General features: G+C 50.3%; 1 protein-coding gene across 13 annotated transcripts in view; it reads right to left on the reverse strand.

The window, feature by feature from the left end:
* Positions 1-13,781, reverse strand: part of THRB (thyroid hormone receptor beta) — a 444,462-nt gene that overhangs the window by 122,495 nt on the left and 308,186 nt on the right. For all 13 annotated transcript variants that reach the window (XM_055566908.1, XM_055566903.1, XM_055566907.1 and 10 more), the window contains one exon: positions 2,396-2,459. In XM_055566908.1, coding sequence (XP_055422883.1) covers positions 2,396-2,417 — 22 coding nt within the window. In that variant the 5' untranslated portion in view covers positions 2,418-2,459. The remainder of the gene's footprint in view (positions 1-2,395; positions 2,460-13,781) is intronic.

Below are 13,781 nucleotides of genomic sequence, written 5' to 3' on the forward strand. Positions count from 1 at the left end.
TTAAGTAGCTCCAGAAAATAAACCATTCTTCTTTTGAGTGAATGAAAAATACAGAAATTTCATAAGTGGTGTGGCTGAAGGCTTTTTTTTTTTCCAATCTGAAAATGCTGGTCTGCTGTTTTAGCAAAACAGATTCAATGTTCTTACTCCTGTTCAATTTAAAAATTGGTTTTCTTTTCATAAAGGTTAATTGATTTCCTGTATTGCATAACAGCGATATTGCCCATTATGTGTTTCAGACAGAAAATATGCATATTTGCCCTTTAAGTTATGCTTCTAAAGCCAGCACTTAGTTCTGATGACTTACAGCTTTATTACGGTCTCCTTTTAGATTTCTTAAAATAAACACGCAGCTCGAGACCATAGGAAAAGACAGAGGAAAAAGGACACTTATATTTCATCCACAAACAGGGCATCTACAGCAATGATTTTCTCTGCTGAGCCCATTAGCATAGACTGAGCATATGTGTGTGTGGATCAATTTCTTTTGAAAATAGAACTGCCGTTAATTTCTGTGCCATGAAGCAAATGCTGGGAAGCAAAAACTTCCTCCTCCACAGGGAGGTAACGGGTTCCAGCCCAGCCTGCAGGGACGGCATTCTGCATCCACAGACTGGCTGAAAGCTGGCTTAATCTAGAACCATCCTACGCTGAGCCCGGATTCCCAGCTTGGTCCTGGAGATGAGCTGGCTTGGCCTGGGGATTCTGCTCAACCAAAGACTATCCTGACTTCTAGACAAGAGTCAGCAAACAACGGTCCTCGGGCCAATGCTCGCCTGCTGCCTGTTTTGTAAATAAAGTTTTATTGAGACACAGCCAAGCCTATTTATGTACCGCCCAAGGCAATGGCACCCCACTCCAGTACTCTTGCCTGGAAAATCCCATGGACAGAGGAGCCTGGTAGGCTGCAATCCATGGGGTCGCTGAGGGTTGGACACGACTGAGCGACTTCACTTTCACTTTTATGCATTGGAGAAGGAAATGGCAACCCACTCCAGTGTTCTTGCCTGGAGAATCCCAGGGACGGGGGAGCCTGGTGGGCTGCCATCTCTGGGGTCCCACAGAGTTGGACACGACTGAATCGACTTAGCAGCAGCATGGCTTTTCATGCTACGGTGGCAGAGTTGCCCGTGGCATAGAAATGGGGCTGGGTGTGTTTCGGTCCCTGTTCCTGAGAACTAAGCTGGGAAGATGAGATGGGTTCCCAGGCCTTCACTTCCTACAGGTGTGAATCGCTCTGGTGTGTCCGGGTGCTCTGTCTTTTGGCTGCTCCAAGGAACTAGAGTGTGGATGGGCAGAGAGGCATGGAATGATGTTGGAGATGTACGCTACGGGCTTTAGTGGGCGTGTAAGCTTGCAGAGGGCTGAGGTCTGTGGGGACCTGCCCTGCTGCTATGGTAACCAAACGAACGTCCCAGGGTTGGGGCTGGGCTGGAAGGTGTGTTATAAACTGACAGTCCATGGCCGAGTCCAGTCAGCAGATATATTTTGACTGGCCTATGGATCCTTGATTTTTTTTTTTAATATGCTAACCGCTTATATTTAGAAACGGGGATATTTCAGTCTAAATCTGGATTTCCAGCTTCCCTTGAAAATTTGAAATCTCTGGACACACTGGGCTCCCTCCCTGCTGTCGGTGATGGTCTGGGGTGGAGGAGGGTTTTCTCTTCGGAGAGAACCTGGCTCTCCTGTCCTGGGCGTTTGCCTTTCCTGACACCCAGCTGTTTCAGGCCTGGGTGTTTTCTGCCTGGCCACTGGGGCCTCTGAGCTTGCAATCTCAGCTCTGTGGGTTGCACAGAGAATGCGTGTTATCGCAACCTTCTGTTCCTAGGGGTGGGGAGGCGTTCTTTCTCTCCTCTGCCCCTTGCTAAGAGTTTCTGGCTCACTTTGCCTTGCGTGCTCTGAACATATTCCATCCTGACTCTGCTGCTGGGTCTTCCATTTAGGAGGAGGCCTGAACTCAGCGGTCACTGAGTACATAGAGCCACTTCTTATATAATGTGAAAGGAAATGTATCAGGTGTGAGAGGGTGACCCTGAGAAGGAGGAAAACTAGGCTTTCACTGGGAATTACCATTTCCTCTCATCATGTTTTTGGTGATGCTGCATCTCATAGCTTCTGAGAAACCCGGAAGTGCGTTTGTTGGGATGTAGTCACGGGATATATTTAGGTGTTTTTCTTCCCGCCTCCCCACCCTTCATGAAAATCTTCAGTAAAAGGTAAAAGATTTATACAAGCTCAAGAGAAACTAGAATATGGATATATTTGCATTTAATAACATTCGTTGATTTGGACATAACTGTTGCTAAGACTCAGGTTGGCCTTTCAGGAAGCCTGTATGTCTCTCTGGGTGGAACAAAAAAGGAGGCACACAAAGAAAAAAGAAAACAGGTACCTGTCATACTGTTGGGAGTCATGGGTTAGTAATCATTCTGCGCCCCTTTTTTCACTGACATCTCCTATAGAGAAAAAGACAAGAAAAAGAGCATGGGTTAGAACCTGCGTTTTCCATAAGGCTTCTGTTCCAAACAATAGCACGTGCATTAATTAGCTTGAGGTGATTTGTTACTTTCAACTCAGGACGGAGGACAGTGAAGCAGGGGTGGGCTGTGTCATACACGTAAGCTTACAAGACCTTTCAACTTTCATCTCAGGGATCCTTCTATAAACATGTCTTTATAGTAATATTTCAATCAAGGTCACATGCCTATTTTCCATTTCGAGTTTTTAAGAAAGCACCAGTCGAGTGCACTTGCTGTTTTTCCCAAGAGTGGCTCAGATGTGTTAGCGTCTTCAACCCAGATCCTTGCGTCTCCAGGTGTGGCCTGTGGGGCAGCAGTTTAACTTCGCTGGGAGCTTGCTAGAAAGAAAATTTGGGTCCTCCGTCAAATCCACCCCATCAAATCTACATTTGGACGTGATTCACGTGCACTCTTAGCCAGCCTGCTCTAGAGAACCGGATCCATGTCCTCATCTTAGGCTTTTCCTCGGTCATTGCGGAGGCCCCTTCTCGCCGCCGGATCCGTGAGGTCCGAGGGCAGCAGGCGGAGGTGGGCTCACACGAGCGCGGGGCGGAGGCGCGGAGGATCAGGGACCAGAGGCACCTGCGGAGCGGAGCGCTGAGGGACTCACAGATGATGACCCCGGCGGTTGCTGACTGTGGGCCGGAGCCCTTCTGCGTGCTGCCGGGGACAGAGCAGGATGAGAGCTCTTTTTCTAGAAGGGCTGCCGTATCCAGAGCAGGATGAGAGCTCTTTTTCTAGAAGGGCTGCCGTATCCAGCGGCGGAGGGTGGCTTAGGCACTGTGCGGAAGCCCAGGGCGAGGGTTCAAGGGCCGGCTGTCACGAGCTCGCTGTGCGATTGTGATTTCTTCACGCGCAAAATGAGGAGAGGAACACCTGATCTACCTGTCACAAAGTTGGTGTTTTTGAGGTGGAAAAAGGATGTGAGTGAAAGTGCCGGGTAAACACGAGTCGTTGGAGGAGGGAGGGAATATCCTGAGAAGAGCATGGGGCCTGTGCCTGCAACCTGAGTTTATTTTTTGCCACTTCTCCTCTGGGGCTTCCCAGGTGGTGTTGGCGGTAAAGAACCCACCTGCCAGGGCTGAAGACATGAGAGATGTGGGTTTGATCCCTGGGTTGGGAAGAATCCCCTGGAGGAGGAAATGGCAACCCACTCTGGTATTTTTGCCTGGAGAATCCCATGGACAGAGGAGCCTGGCGGACTACAGACCATGGGGTCGCACAGAGTTGGACAGGACAGCACACAGGCACGCATTCCTTTGCTGTCTCCACGTCTAACCTCGCGGCCCTGAATTCATGACCTGATGGTCACACCTTGGTCATCACATGTTTCCGAGGCTGCCTTTCCCACTAGACTGTAAGCTCTTTGTGGCAGGCACTACATCTTTGCCATTTTTATATTTGACATGTGCAGAGTGTAAGATACAAAACAGACACTCAGGAAACGCACGCTGAACAAGTGAATAAAATCAAGTGAATGACAGTTGATATGGCATGGGATGGGATCCCTGAACTGGCGTCTGGTACAAGAGTGAGGATTAACTACTAGGGTAACACATTCTTGCTGCCGATGGACACTTCAGGGGTCGCCAGCCACAAGCCCGTGCTGTCTCCTTCAACTGCCAGCTGTGCCGGGAATCAGAGAACCAGGTTCTGAGAGCCCCTGAGCTCAGATCACACCTCTAGAAGCGACTGTCCAGACCTCTTGTTCTTAGAGACGGAGCCACCCTTAACCCCCTCCCACCGTGCAGACACCGCCACATCCTAACTGGACACGGCTCCTGAATGTTCCGGGGGAGGATGAAGAACTTGTCTCTGCTGGGCCAGCCGGAGTGCTCCACCTAGCTTCTGGGGGATGTTCGGAGACAGGAAGAGAAAGAGAGAGGAAGGTTGTGTATTCCATCTTTGGGGGCAGAAGTTTGTTAATATCTATTTATTTTTAGCCGTGCTGGGTCTTCGTTGCTGGGTGGGCTTTCTCTGGCTGCAGCAAGCGGGGGCCACTTTCTGGTTGTGGAGGGTGGGCTCCTCGTTCTGGGGGCTTCTCTCGTGGAGCGCAGGCTCTGGGCGTGCCAGCTCCGTGGTCTCAGCTTGCTGGCTGAGTTGCCCCATGGCATGGGGGATTTCCCCGGAACAGGGATCCGACTCCTGTCCTCTGCAATGGCAGGCAGATTCTTAACCACTGGACCACCAGGCAAATCCCTGCGGTGGCAGAATTTATCAGAAGCTAAAACTCTCAGACTGCCTGAGGCCATGTCTCTCGGCCGCTAGGCAAAAGCCTGAACGTGAGAGAGAGGACGGGCATGACATTCACCGAATACCGCAGGGACGAGAAAGCCCTCTGGTCTGGAACCCTTGCCTGCACGTCTCCTGGAAGCCCAGCTGTGTCCCCCACCCCCTCAAACCTCCTGAGCAAGACAGACATCACCCAGGCTGGGTCCAGGTAGATCTCCACTCCGTGCCACCAAAGGGATCCCGACTGATAACACCCATATCAAAACACAGCCTTAATACAAATGTGTCAGAAGAGTTCTGTGTTCTTTTAAGCATCTTGAAGGTGAAGCTACAAAATCCCAGTTATATTCTTGCTATACCAACACTTTAAAAATAGCTCTCTTTTAAAAATTTCAATAGAACAGCATAGGAACTGTAGAAAGTTATTGTATGTGAAGCAGAAAGTAGCCCAGATGAGGAAAAACATCTTATTAAGGCTTAAAATATATTGTCACCACCATGAGATTTAGTCCTGATTTTGCTCTTTAGCACTGTTTTCCTTCTACCATAGCACTAATAGCGCGTTCCTGCTCTTTGCTGTACACCTGAAACTAACACAACACTGAAAATCAATTATACGCCAATAAAAAGTAATAACTCCTGTTCCAGTTACCAGAGCACTTTAGCATCACTACACTATACTGTGTGTGTGCTGTGCCGTGCCTCGTCGCTCAGTCGTGTCTGACTCTGCAACCCCATGGACTGCAGCCCGCCAGGCTCCTCTGTCCATGGGATTCTCGAGGCAGGAATACTGGGGTGGGCTGCCATTTCCTTCTCCAGGGGATCTTCCTGACTCAGGGATCGAACCCAGGTCTCCTGCATTGCATGCAGATTCTTTATCATCTGAGCCACCACGGAAGCAATATAGTGTACTGTTTCCATTTTCCCAGCATGAATACATTCTTGTACTTTGTACTTTGCTATATACCTGATACTAACACAGCACTGTACCTCAATTATGCTTCAATAAAAAACAACACATTCCTGTTATCACTATAGCACTTTAGTATGACTACACTGTACTTACTGGACCATTACTAGAGTATTAATAGTATACTCCATTCCTGTTACTACTCCATTTATTACTGCACTAAGCTGTTAATACTCCTGTAGCATTAATAGTATATTTCTGTTCCTATTCCTACAGGACTCTAGCGTTTCATATTATTTGGTGCTGATTTCCTGCAACGAACTCTCGAGCTTTAGATGGTGGCTAAACGCTCTGAGCAGGCAGGCGCCCCAGGGAGGGTCTCAGCCCGTGCTCTGTGCAGAGGGGGACGCACAGAACCTCCCCTCCGGAGCCATCCCAGGGATCACGGCATCCAAGGAGGAAAACAAGTCAAAGAGCTTGAAGAGGAAGGAAGCCGAGTGTTTCACTCGTGGGAAAGTGGAAAGAGCTCGGGGCTTCTCCCTGGGAGGGTGATGGGCGCGGGGAGGAGGTGGGGGGCGATGTGAGCGGAACTGACCACAGTGCCGCCCAGGCCACCGTTACAAGAGGCCCGCTGCTCCCGGGAAGAGGGGCCTCCAGCGGGACCCAGTGAGGGTCTGCAAGCCGCCCGGTGGAGCTGAGGGTCCCTTGACGGCCGCAGCATTTCAGCACCAACTGAGTGTGCCCTTAGCTTAGTCCCTAGTGAACCGCTGCTGAACCCGAACATTCCTTTCCCATGAGACATTCATTTGTTTGACTGGTTAGCCCAACAGAGGGCCAACTCTGTCCAAGCACTGCTGGCTTTGTCCAAAGACAGCACTTAAGCCTGTCCATGTGGAGCTTCCAATCTACCAGAGGGAGAGAAGTGCACTATACCAGCGAAATGTGCAGACAGGTTTCACCTGACGTGTCTTCTTCAGGGCAGACTGGGCCACGAGGGAAGAAGTCATTTTTACTGGGGGCAATCTGGAAAGGCTCCTTGGTGGAGGTGACCCTGTATCTGAAGACTCTTCTTTATGACAGGCCTCTCCCCAGCAAAGGATTTAGTGCTTTATTCTCCTCCCTTTGCCCCTGAGGTCCATGAACCTCTCTGCAAGAAACAAGCCTTGTGTAGAAAAACTAGGAAATTCCCTCAAATCACACAGGTTGAAGCAGGGAAGTGATCCAAAGCTATCTGAGTTCTGAAAATTTCTCAGTGGCTGCTGAGTGACAGCAGACCAGCCAGGAAGCCGTGGTAGGTCTGGGGGAGAGAGGAAGGGAGCTGGAACTTGGTGGATGACGGTGAAGGTGCTGATAGGGGAGTGACTCTCATGACATTTAAGAGGTAGAAACGAGAAGACACGGAGATTAACGTGACATGAGTATTTAATCCAGAGATAAACACTGGGGATGCAAACACGTTCAAGCCAGAGGCCCTGGGTGCTCATGGAATTTACAGGCCATTTTACAAGCTGGCTGGGAAGGCAGACGCCACCAACAAAGAGTGGCTGAAGATCCAAGCCACGTGACCTGTGTGCCAGGAGGTGGCACCGAGAGTGGCTGGGGGCCGGGACCTCCTCTGCCCGTTCCACCATTCCCTGTCCTGGGCCAGGGGCCCCCGGGGCGAAACATTCCCCTTGAAGGGAAGGAAAAAGTGGGCTTTCGCCTCTCAAACACACGAAATGCGTTTATATTTTAAAAATACACATGATGGAACGTTGCCATCTGGGACTCCAAAACTGAAAAGAGAGTGGGATTATTATGGACATATGACAGCCCTTCTGTGTGGAGTCTAAAAAGAAAAGATACAAAGGAACTTACAAAATGGAAAGGGGCTCGTGGATTTAGAAAGCGAACTTATGGTTGCTAGGGTGAAGGGAGAGTTACGGACTTTGAGAAGGTCGTGTACACACGGCCATATTGGAAATGGATGACCAATAAGGACCTACTCTACAGCACAGGGAACTCTGCTCAGTGTCACGTGGCATCCTGGATGGGAGGGGAGTTTGGGGGAGAATGGATACACGTGTATGTATGGCTGAGTTCTTTCACTGCTCCCCTGAAACTATCACAACATTGTTAATCGGCTAAACCCCAATACAAAATAAAAAGTTTAAGGTTAAAAAAAAAAAAATTAGGTTTAGGGACTTTGGAAGACTCTGGGTCCACGCCTCCCCTGTGGGCTTGGGGACTGCGTCCAGACTATGCCGCATGGGGTTCCTGGTAGCTCAGAAAGGAAAGAATCTGCCTGCAATGCAGGAGACCTGAGTTCAATCCCTGGGTCAGGAAGATCCCCTGGAGGAGGACATGGCAACCCACTCCAGTATTCTTGCCTGGAGAATCCCACGGGCAGAGGAGCCTGGCGGGCTACAGTCCATGGAGTTGGAGAATTTCAGTGAGTCAGTGGGCGGAGGACAGGGCAGAGGTGCTGCTGGGCCTGGCGGAAGGGGACTGTCCCTGCTCTGGCAAAGAAGACGCAGAGGCAGAGCAAACACACAAAAGGCACACAGCCTGCCCGGGGCTGCCTCTGTTCTCAGGGCCAAGGAGCCTCTCAGGAGAGAGCCAGCGTCTCTATTATGCAACAAAGCGGTGCATGCGTTCCACGCTCAGGGGGTACTCCATCCTTAAAACTCCCTAACAGAGCCCCTTAACATTCTCCTCTAGAGCTCTATTCCTTTAGCTTGGTGGATCTCGACTATTTGGGGGTGTGGTCTACTCAAGGAACATATGAAGGACACAGACAGACAGATCAGTGTTTATTTTCGTGGGCTCCGCAGACATACATACACACAACCCGTCAGCAGATGCTACACGACGCTCCAGCTGCAGACCGTGATCCCCGTTAAAACGCAGACACGCATGGAAAAGACATAAACTGAATACGAAAAGAAAAGTGAAAGTGAAAGTGAAGTTACTAAGTCATGTCCAACTCTTTGCGACCCTGTGGACTGTAGCCCACCAGGCTCCTCCGTCCATGGGATTTTCCAGGCAAGAGTACTGGAGTGGGTTGCCTTCCTTCTCCAGGGGAATCTTCCCGACCCAGGTATCGAACCCAGGTCTCCCGCATTGCAGACAGACGCTTTAACCTCTGAGCTACTTGCAAAGAATGAAAAGGAGATCTGAGAGCTGATTTTGGTGCGTAGCAAAGAGGACAGGGCCTCCCAGCAGCAGATTCCTTTGTGGGTGAAAGGAGAATGGTTTCTGAGAAGCAAGACTGGAGGCTGAAGAGGCCCCTCACCTGAGGCCCTGGTCCAGGGCTGCCTCATCCACGACCTCAGAAACCAACCCAAGTCCTAGATCGTTCGAGATGAACCACTCATGTTGCCTGCCCCTGGGGAGCAGACCAACCCTGAACCTTCGGGGCAGCAGAGCTGAACAGGAGGGAGAAAGGTACATTTGGAGGCTTGGGGGAGAATGTGATGATTCTGTCTGCAAGACGGGACCTTGGATGTTGGCTTTAAAAAGGAAGCCAGGAACCTTCCCGGCAGGGGACCAGGTGTGGCTTGTGAATGGCGGGAGTAGAAGGCACTGCGTCCTGGCACAGGGGCGGTGATGCCGGGTGGGGTTGGGCCGCCGTGGGAGGTCCTTTGGGGAGTGACCTGACTTGAGAAGCTAACTCTGCCCGGGTGCCGAGGAGCCTGATCCCTTTGGTGGCACCTGCTGGCAGGGGGTCATCGCTACCCTCCTGTCTCAGTGTCCAAAGTCACCACGTTAGACCAGAGAGAACCCCGCCTTGTCAGAGGCCCCAGCCTTGACTGCACGCCCTGTGTCCCCTTGTGGGTCCTCTCGTCCTTTTCAAAACCACAGCCTTGAAGGGACAACCGTGCAAACTCCCCCAGGGAAGAGTCTTCCCACGAGGACCCAGTGAGTCATGGCTTATAGAGTCTGCACGTTATGGAAGTGGAGCACGCATCACCATGGTGGGGAAGAATATAGAAAAGAATGCATACACACGCATAACTGAATCATGCTGCTGTACAGCGGCAGTTAACACAACTGTAAGCCAGCTATGCTCCAGTAAAATAAACGAGACACGCGGCCCCCCTCATGGCTCCACGGCTGCCTTTTCTGGGGAGGGTGTTTGCGGTCCTAGCTCGCTTTTCCTTGGCCTCAGGGCATCTGGACAGTGAGTTATGCATGGTCATCTGTTGTGTCCTCTGCGGGTGCTTCCCGGCCTGCCCAAGGAAGCTGAGAGCGGGCTGCATGGGGTGGGCAGGGGTCCCGTCCACAGGCAACTCTCTTGGTTTGGTTTACAAGGTCACATGCTCGCGTCTTGGGCTAGCATAAGCTCCAGACTGAGACGGCGAATTCCGGGGAGGTTCTCAGTGCTGGACTGACCAGCACTCACGTCACTGACATGGGGACACTCCGGGCTTCCCCTGCAGAATGCCATCAGAGGCTGTGGAGACATGAGGAAGGCAGCAGCTCGGGGTGTGTCGTGAGGGTGTGTGTGGATGGCCAGGGGGCTGTTGACTAGGTCTGTGGGGCACCGGGCACCACGGGGGTTTGTGGGGCCAGTGTCCCTCCCAGCCTCATGCTGGCCTGGCCCCCAACCACCTGTCTCTGGGTCTGGAGTCACGGCTGGGGATAGGCTGTGTCCTCCAAGGGGGCTGCACCCGCCTGGAGGGCAGGGTGGTCACCACTCTCCCTCTCTCCCCGTTGGAGTGTCTGATTTTGACCCTGATGTTTGGGAATCGTTTGTAGGAACAAGCCCAGTCCCAAGTATGGCGAACAGACACCTGGGCTGAGAGCCGTTCCGGATGGCTTTGAGTCTCAGGTTGCAGTCTGCACGTTTTGGCTGGGTGTCTTAACTCTCCAAGCCACCTTTGTGAATTGAGACCACTGTCCCCCAACCCTTCGGGTTATGATGAGGACCAGGGAACTTGAAAATGTTTTGTAAATTTAAAAAGTCAGACACCGACCCATGGTGTTGGCAGGATGTCTTCATTATTTTATCTATTTATTCTGGGGTGGTGCTGCACGACATGTGGAATCTTAGTTCCCTGACCAGGGATCGAACCCGTGTCCCCTGCAATGGAAGCTTGGAGTCTTAAGCACTGGACTGCCAGGGAAGTCTCTGTCTTTGTTATTATAGTCACTATTATCAACACCGGTTCATCCCCTGGCCAGCCCCAGTCGTGGTGGGAGACTGGAGCTATTATCTGGCTGCTAGGGGCGCCCTGTCTCCGGGCAAGTATACTGGAAAGAGTATACTCACAAAGAGTCGGACACGACTGAGTGACTTCACACTCAGGGGCACCCTGAGGTGGGTTGAAAAGACGTAATAGCATCAAAGCCCACCTCCTGAGACCCCAACATAAAAAGGAGGTGGAATTGCTCCTGTCTCCTCTTCCCAGATTGAATTTTACTTTCTGTGAATTTTTTTTCTCTTTCAAGTTCATTTAAAATTGTTACAGGGATCCAGGAAGGTTGGGTACACAGGTGAATCTGTAGCTACTTTTACAGCATCCCGAATGCAGGCCCAATAGTCCTTCCCTGGGGTCTTTGCATTTTAATAGTGAGTCTAGGATCCAATGAAGTGAATGCATAATGGTTGAATTTCTGATGATTGTCATTAACTTAAGCCCTCACAGAGAAGAGACGGCCAGGCTATTCAAGCCGTACAACACTGTGACCCACCGTTTCCACTTGGGAGTGTAGTATGACCAGATCAGTGCAAGGGGACGTCCCTGGTGGTCCAGACTCCATGCTCCCAATGCCCGGGGCCCAGCTTCCACCCCTGGTCAGGGAACTAGATGGCATATGCCCCAGCTAAGAGTTTAAAGGTCACCGCTAAAGAGATCCTGCCGGCCGCAGCTAGGACCTGGTGCAGACAGATAGGTAGGTATACATTAAAAGTAGGACACCTCTCTTGATGACAAACTCCCTAGAGTATAATAACTGTCCGCCTCAGACATGGTGGTTACCTGGTTCTCTGTCCACAAGTTTGGAGAGGCCTCACACACATTCTTCTAGCCAACACTTACCCAGCAGCTAGGGCTTCCCTGGTGGCTCAGACAGGAAAGCGTCTGCCTGCAATGTGGGAGACCTGGGTTCAATCCTTGGGTTGGGAAGATCCCCTGGAGAAGAGAACGGCCACCCACTCCAGTGTTCTGACCTGGAGAATCCCATGGACAGAGGAGCCTGGCGGGCTACAGTCCATGGGGTCACAAAGAGTCGGACACGACTGAGTGACTAAGCACACACACAGACATTAAAATAAAAAACAAACAAAGAAAAAAAACCACCCTGAAATTCAGTACAAGGAAAATATTTACAAAGCCAGCACTGGTAGACTAGGGATCAGGTTGATTAAAATGGAACATGAGACTGTGAGTTACTTAATTAAAATGTCGGCAATAGTAGCAGCTCTGCCCTGTGAAGGGGCCCAGGTGTTCGTCCCAGGGCATCGCCCCTTGGAGTGCGGGCTGCGAGAAGTCCTCCGCTGGGCGCTGTAGGAGCCAAGGGCCCCGCGTCAGAGGGGCATCAGGGCACTCCCGGTGGCAAGCCTACGACTCCCTTTTCTGATTTTCGGCAGTCACTGGAAGCGTTTCTCCTCCAGGCCTCACACAACACAGCCAGGCTCTGCGGTTGAAACTGAGCTCAAATGGCTGTGGCTGATTTTTCAGTTCTTGGTAAAATGATTTTAACTCAAGTGCAACCATCTCATTCCGGGGCTCATTCTTACTCTTCCTTTTAATCTATGTCCACACCAAATCACAGCTCCAGTACTTTGGCCACCTGATGTAAGAGCCAACACATTGGAAAAGACCCTGATGCTGGGAAAGATTGAAGGCGGGAGGAGACGGGGATGACAGAGGATGAGATGGTTGGATGGCATCACCGACTCAGTGGACATGGGTTTGAGCAAACTTTGGGAGGTGGTGAAGGACTGGGTGAAGTGGAAGATATTAAGAAGAGGTGGCAAGAATACACAGAAGAACTGTACAAAAAAGATCTTCACGACCCAGATAATCACAATGGTGTGATCACTGACCTAGAGCCAGACATCCTGGAATATGAAGTCAAGTGGGCCTTAGAAAGCATCACTACGAACAAAGCTAGTGGAGGTGATGGAATTCCAGTTGAGCTCTTTCAAATCCTGAAAGATGATGCTGTGAAAGTGCTGCACTCGATATGCCAGCAAATTTGGAAAAGTCAGCAGTGGCCACAGGACTGGAAAAGGTCAGTTTTCATTCCAATCCCAAAGAAAGGCAATGCCAAAGATTGCTCAAACTACCGCACAATTGTACTTATCTCACACGCTAGTAAAGTAATGCTCAAAATTCTCCAAGCCAGGCTTCAGCAATATGTGAACCTTGAACTTCCTGATGTTCAAGCTGGTTTTAGAAAAGGCAGAGGAACCAGAGATCAAATTGCCAACATCTGCTGGATCATGGAAAAAGCAAGAGAGTTCCAGAAAAAACATCTATTTCTGCTTTATTGGTTATGCCAAAGCCTTTGACTGTGTGGATCACAATAAACTGTGGAAAATTCTGAAAGAGAGGGGAATACCAGACCACCTGATCTGCCTCTTGAGAAATCTGTATGCAGGTCAGGAAGCAACAGTTAGAACTGCACATGGAACAACAGACTGGTTCCCAATAGGAAAAGGAGTACATCAAGGCTGTATATTGTCATCCTGCTTATTTAACTTATATGAAGAGTACATCATGAGAAACGATGGGCTGGAAGAAGCACAAGCTGGAATCAAGATTGCCGGGAGAAATATCAATAACCTCAGATATGCAGATGACACCACCCTTATGGCAGAAAGTGAAGAGGAACTCAAAAGCCTCTTGATGAAAGTGAAAGTGGAGAGTGAAAAAGTTGGCTTAAAGCTCAACATTCAGAAAACGAAGATCATGGCATCTGGTCCCATCACTTCATGGCAAATAGATGGGGAAACAGTGGAAACAGTGTCAGACTTTATTTTTTTGGGCTCCAAAATCACTGCAGGTGGTGACTGCAGCCATGAAATTAAAAGACGCTTACTCCTTGGAAGGAAAGTTATGACCAACCTAGATAACATATTCAAAAGCAGAGACATTACTTTGCCGACAAAGGTCTGTCTAGTCAAG

This window comes from Bubalus kerabau, chromosome 2 (genome assembly GCF_029407905.1).
Source record: "Bubalus kerabau isolate K-KA32 ecotype Philippines breed swamp buffalo chromosome 2, PCC_UOA_SB_1v2, whole genome shotgun sequence".
NCBI lineage: Eukaryota > Metazoa > Chordata > Mammalia > Artiodactyla > Bovidae > Bubalus > Bubalus kerabau.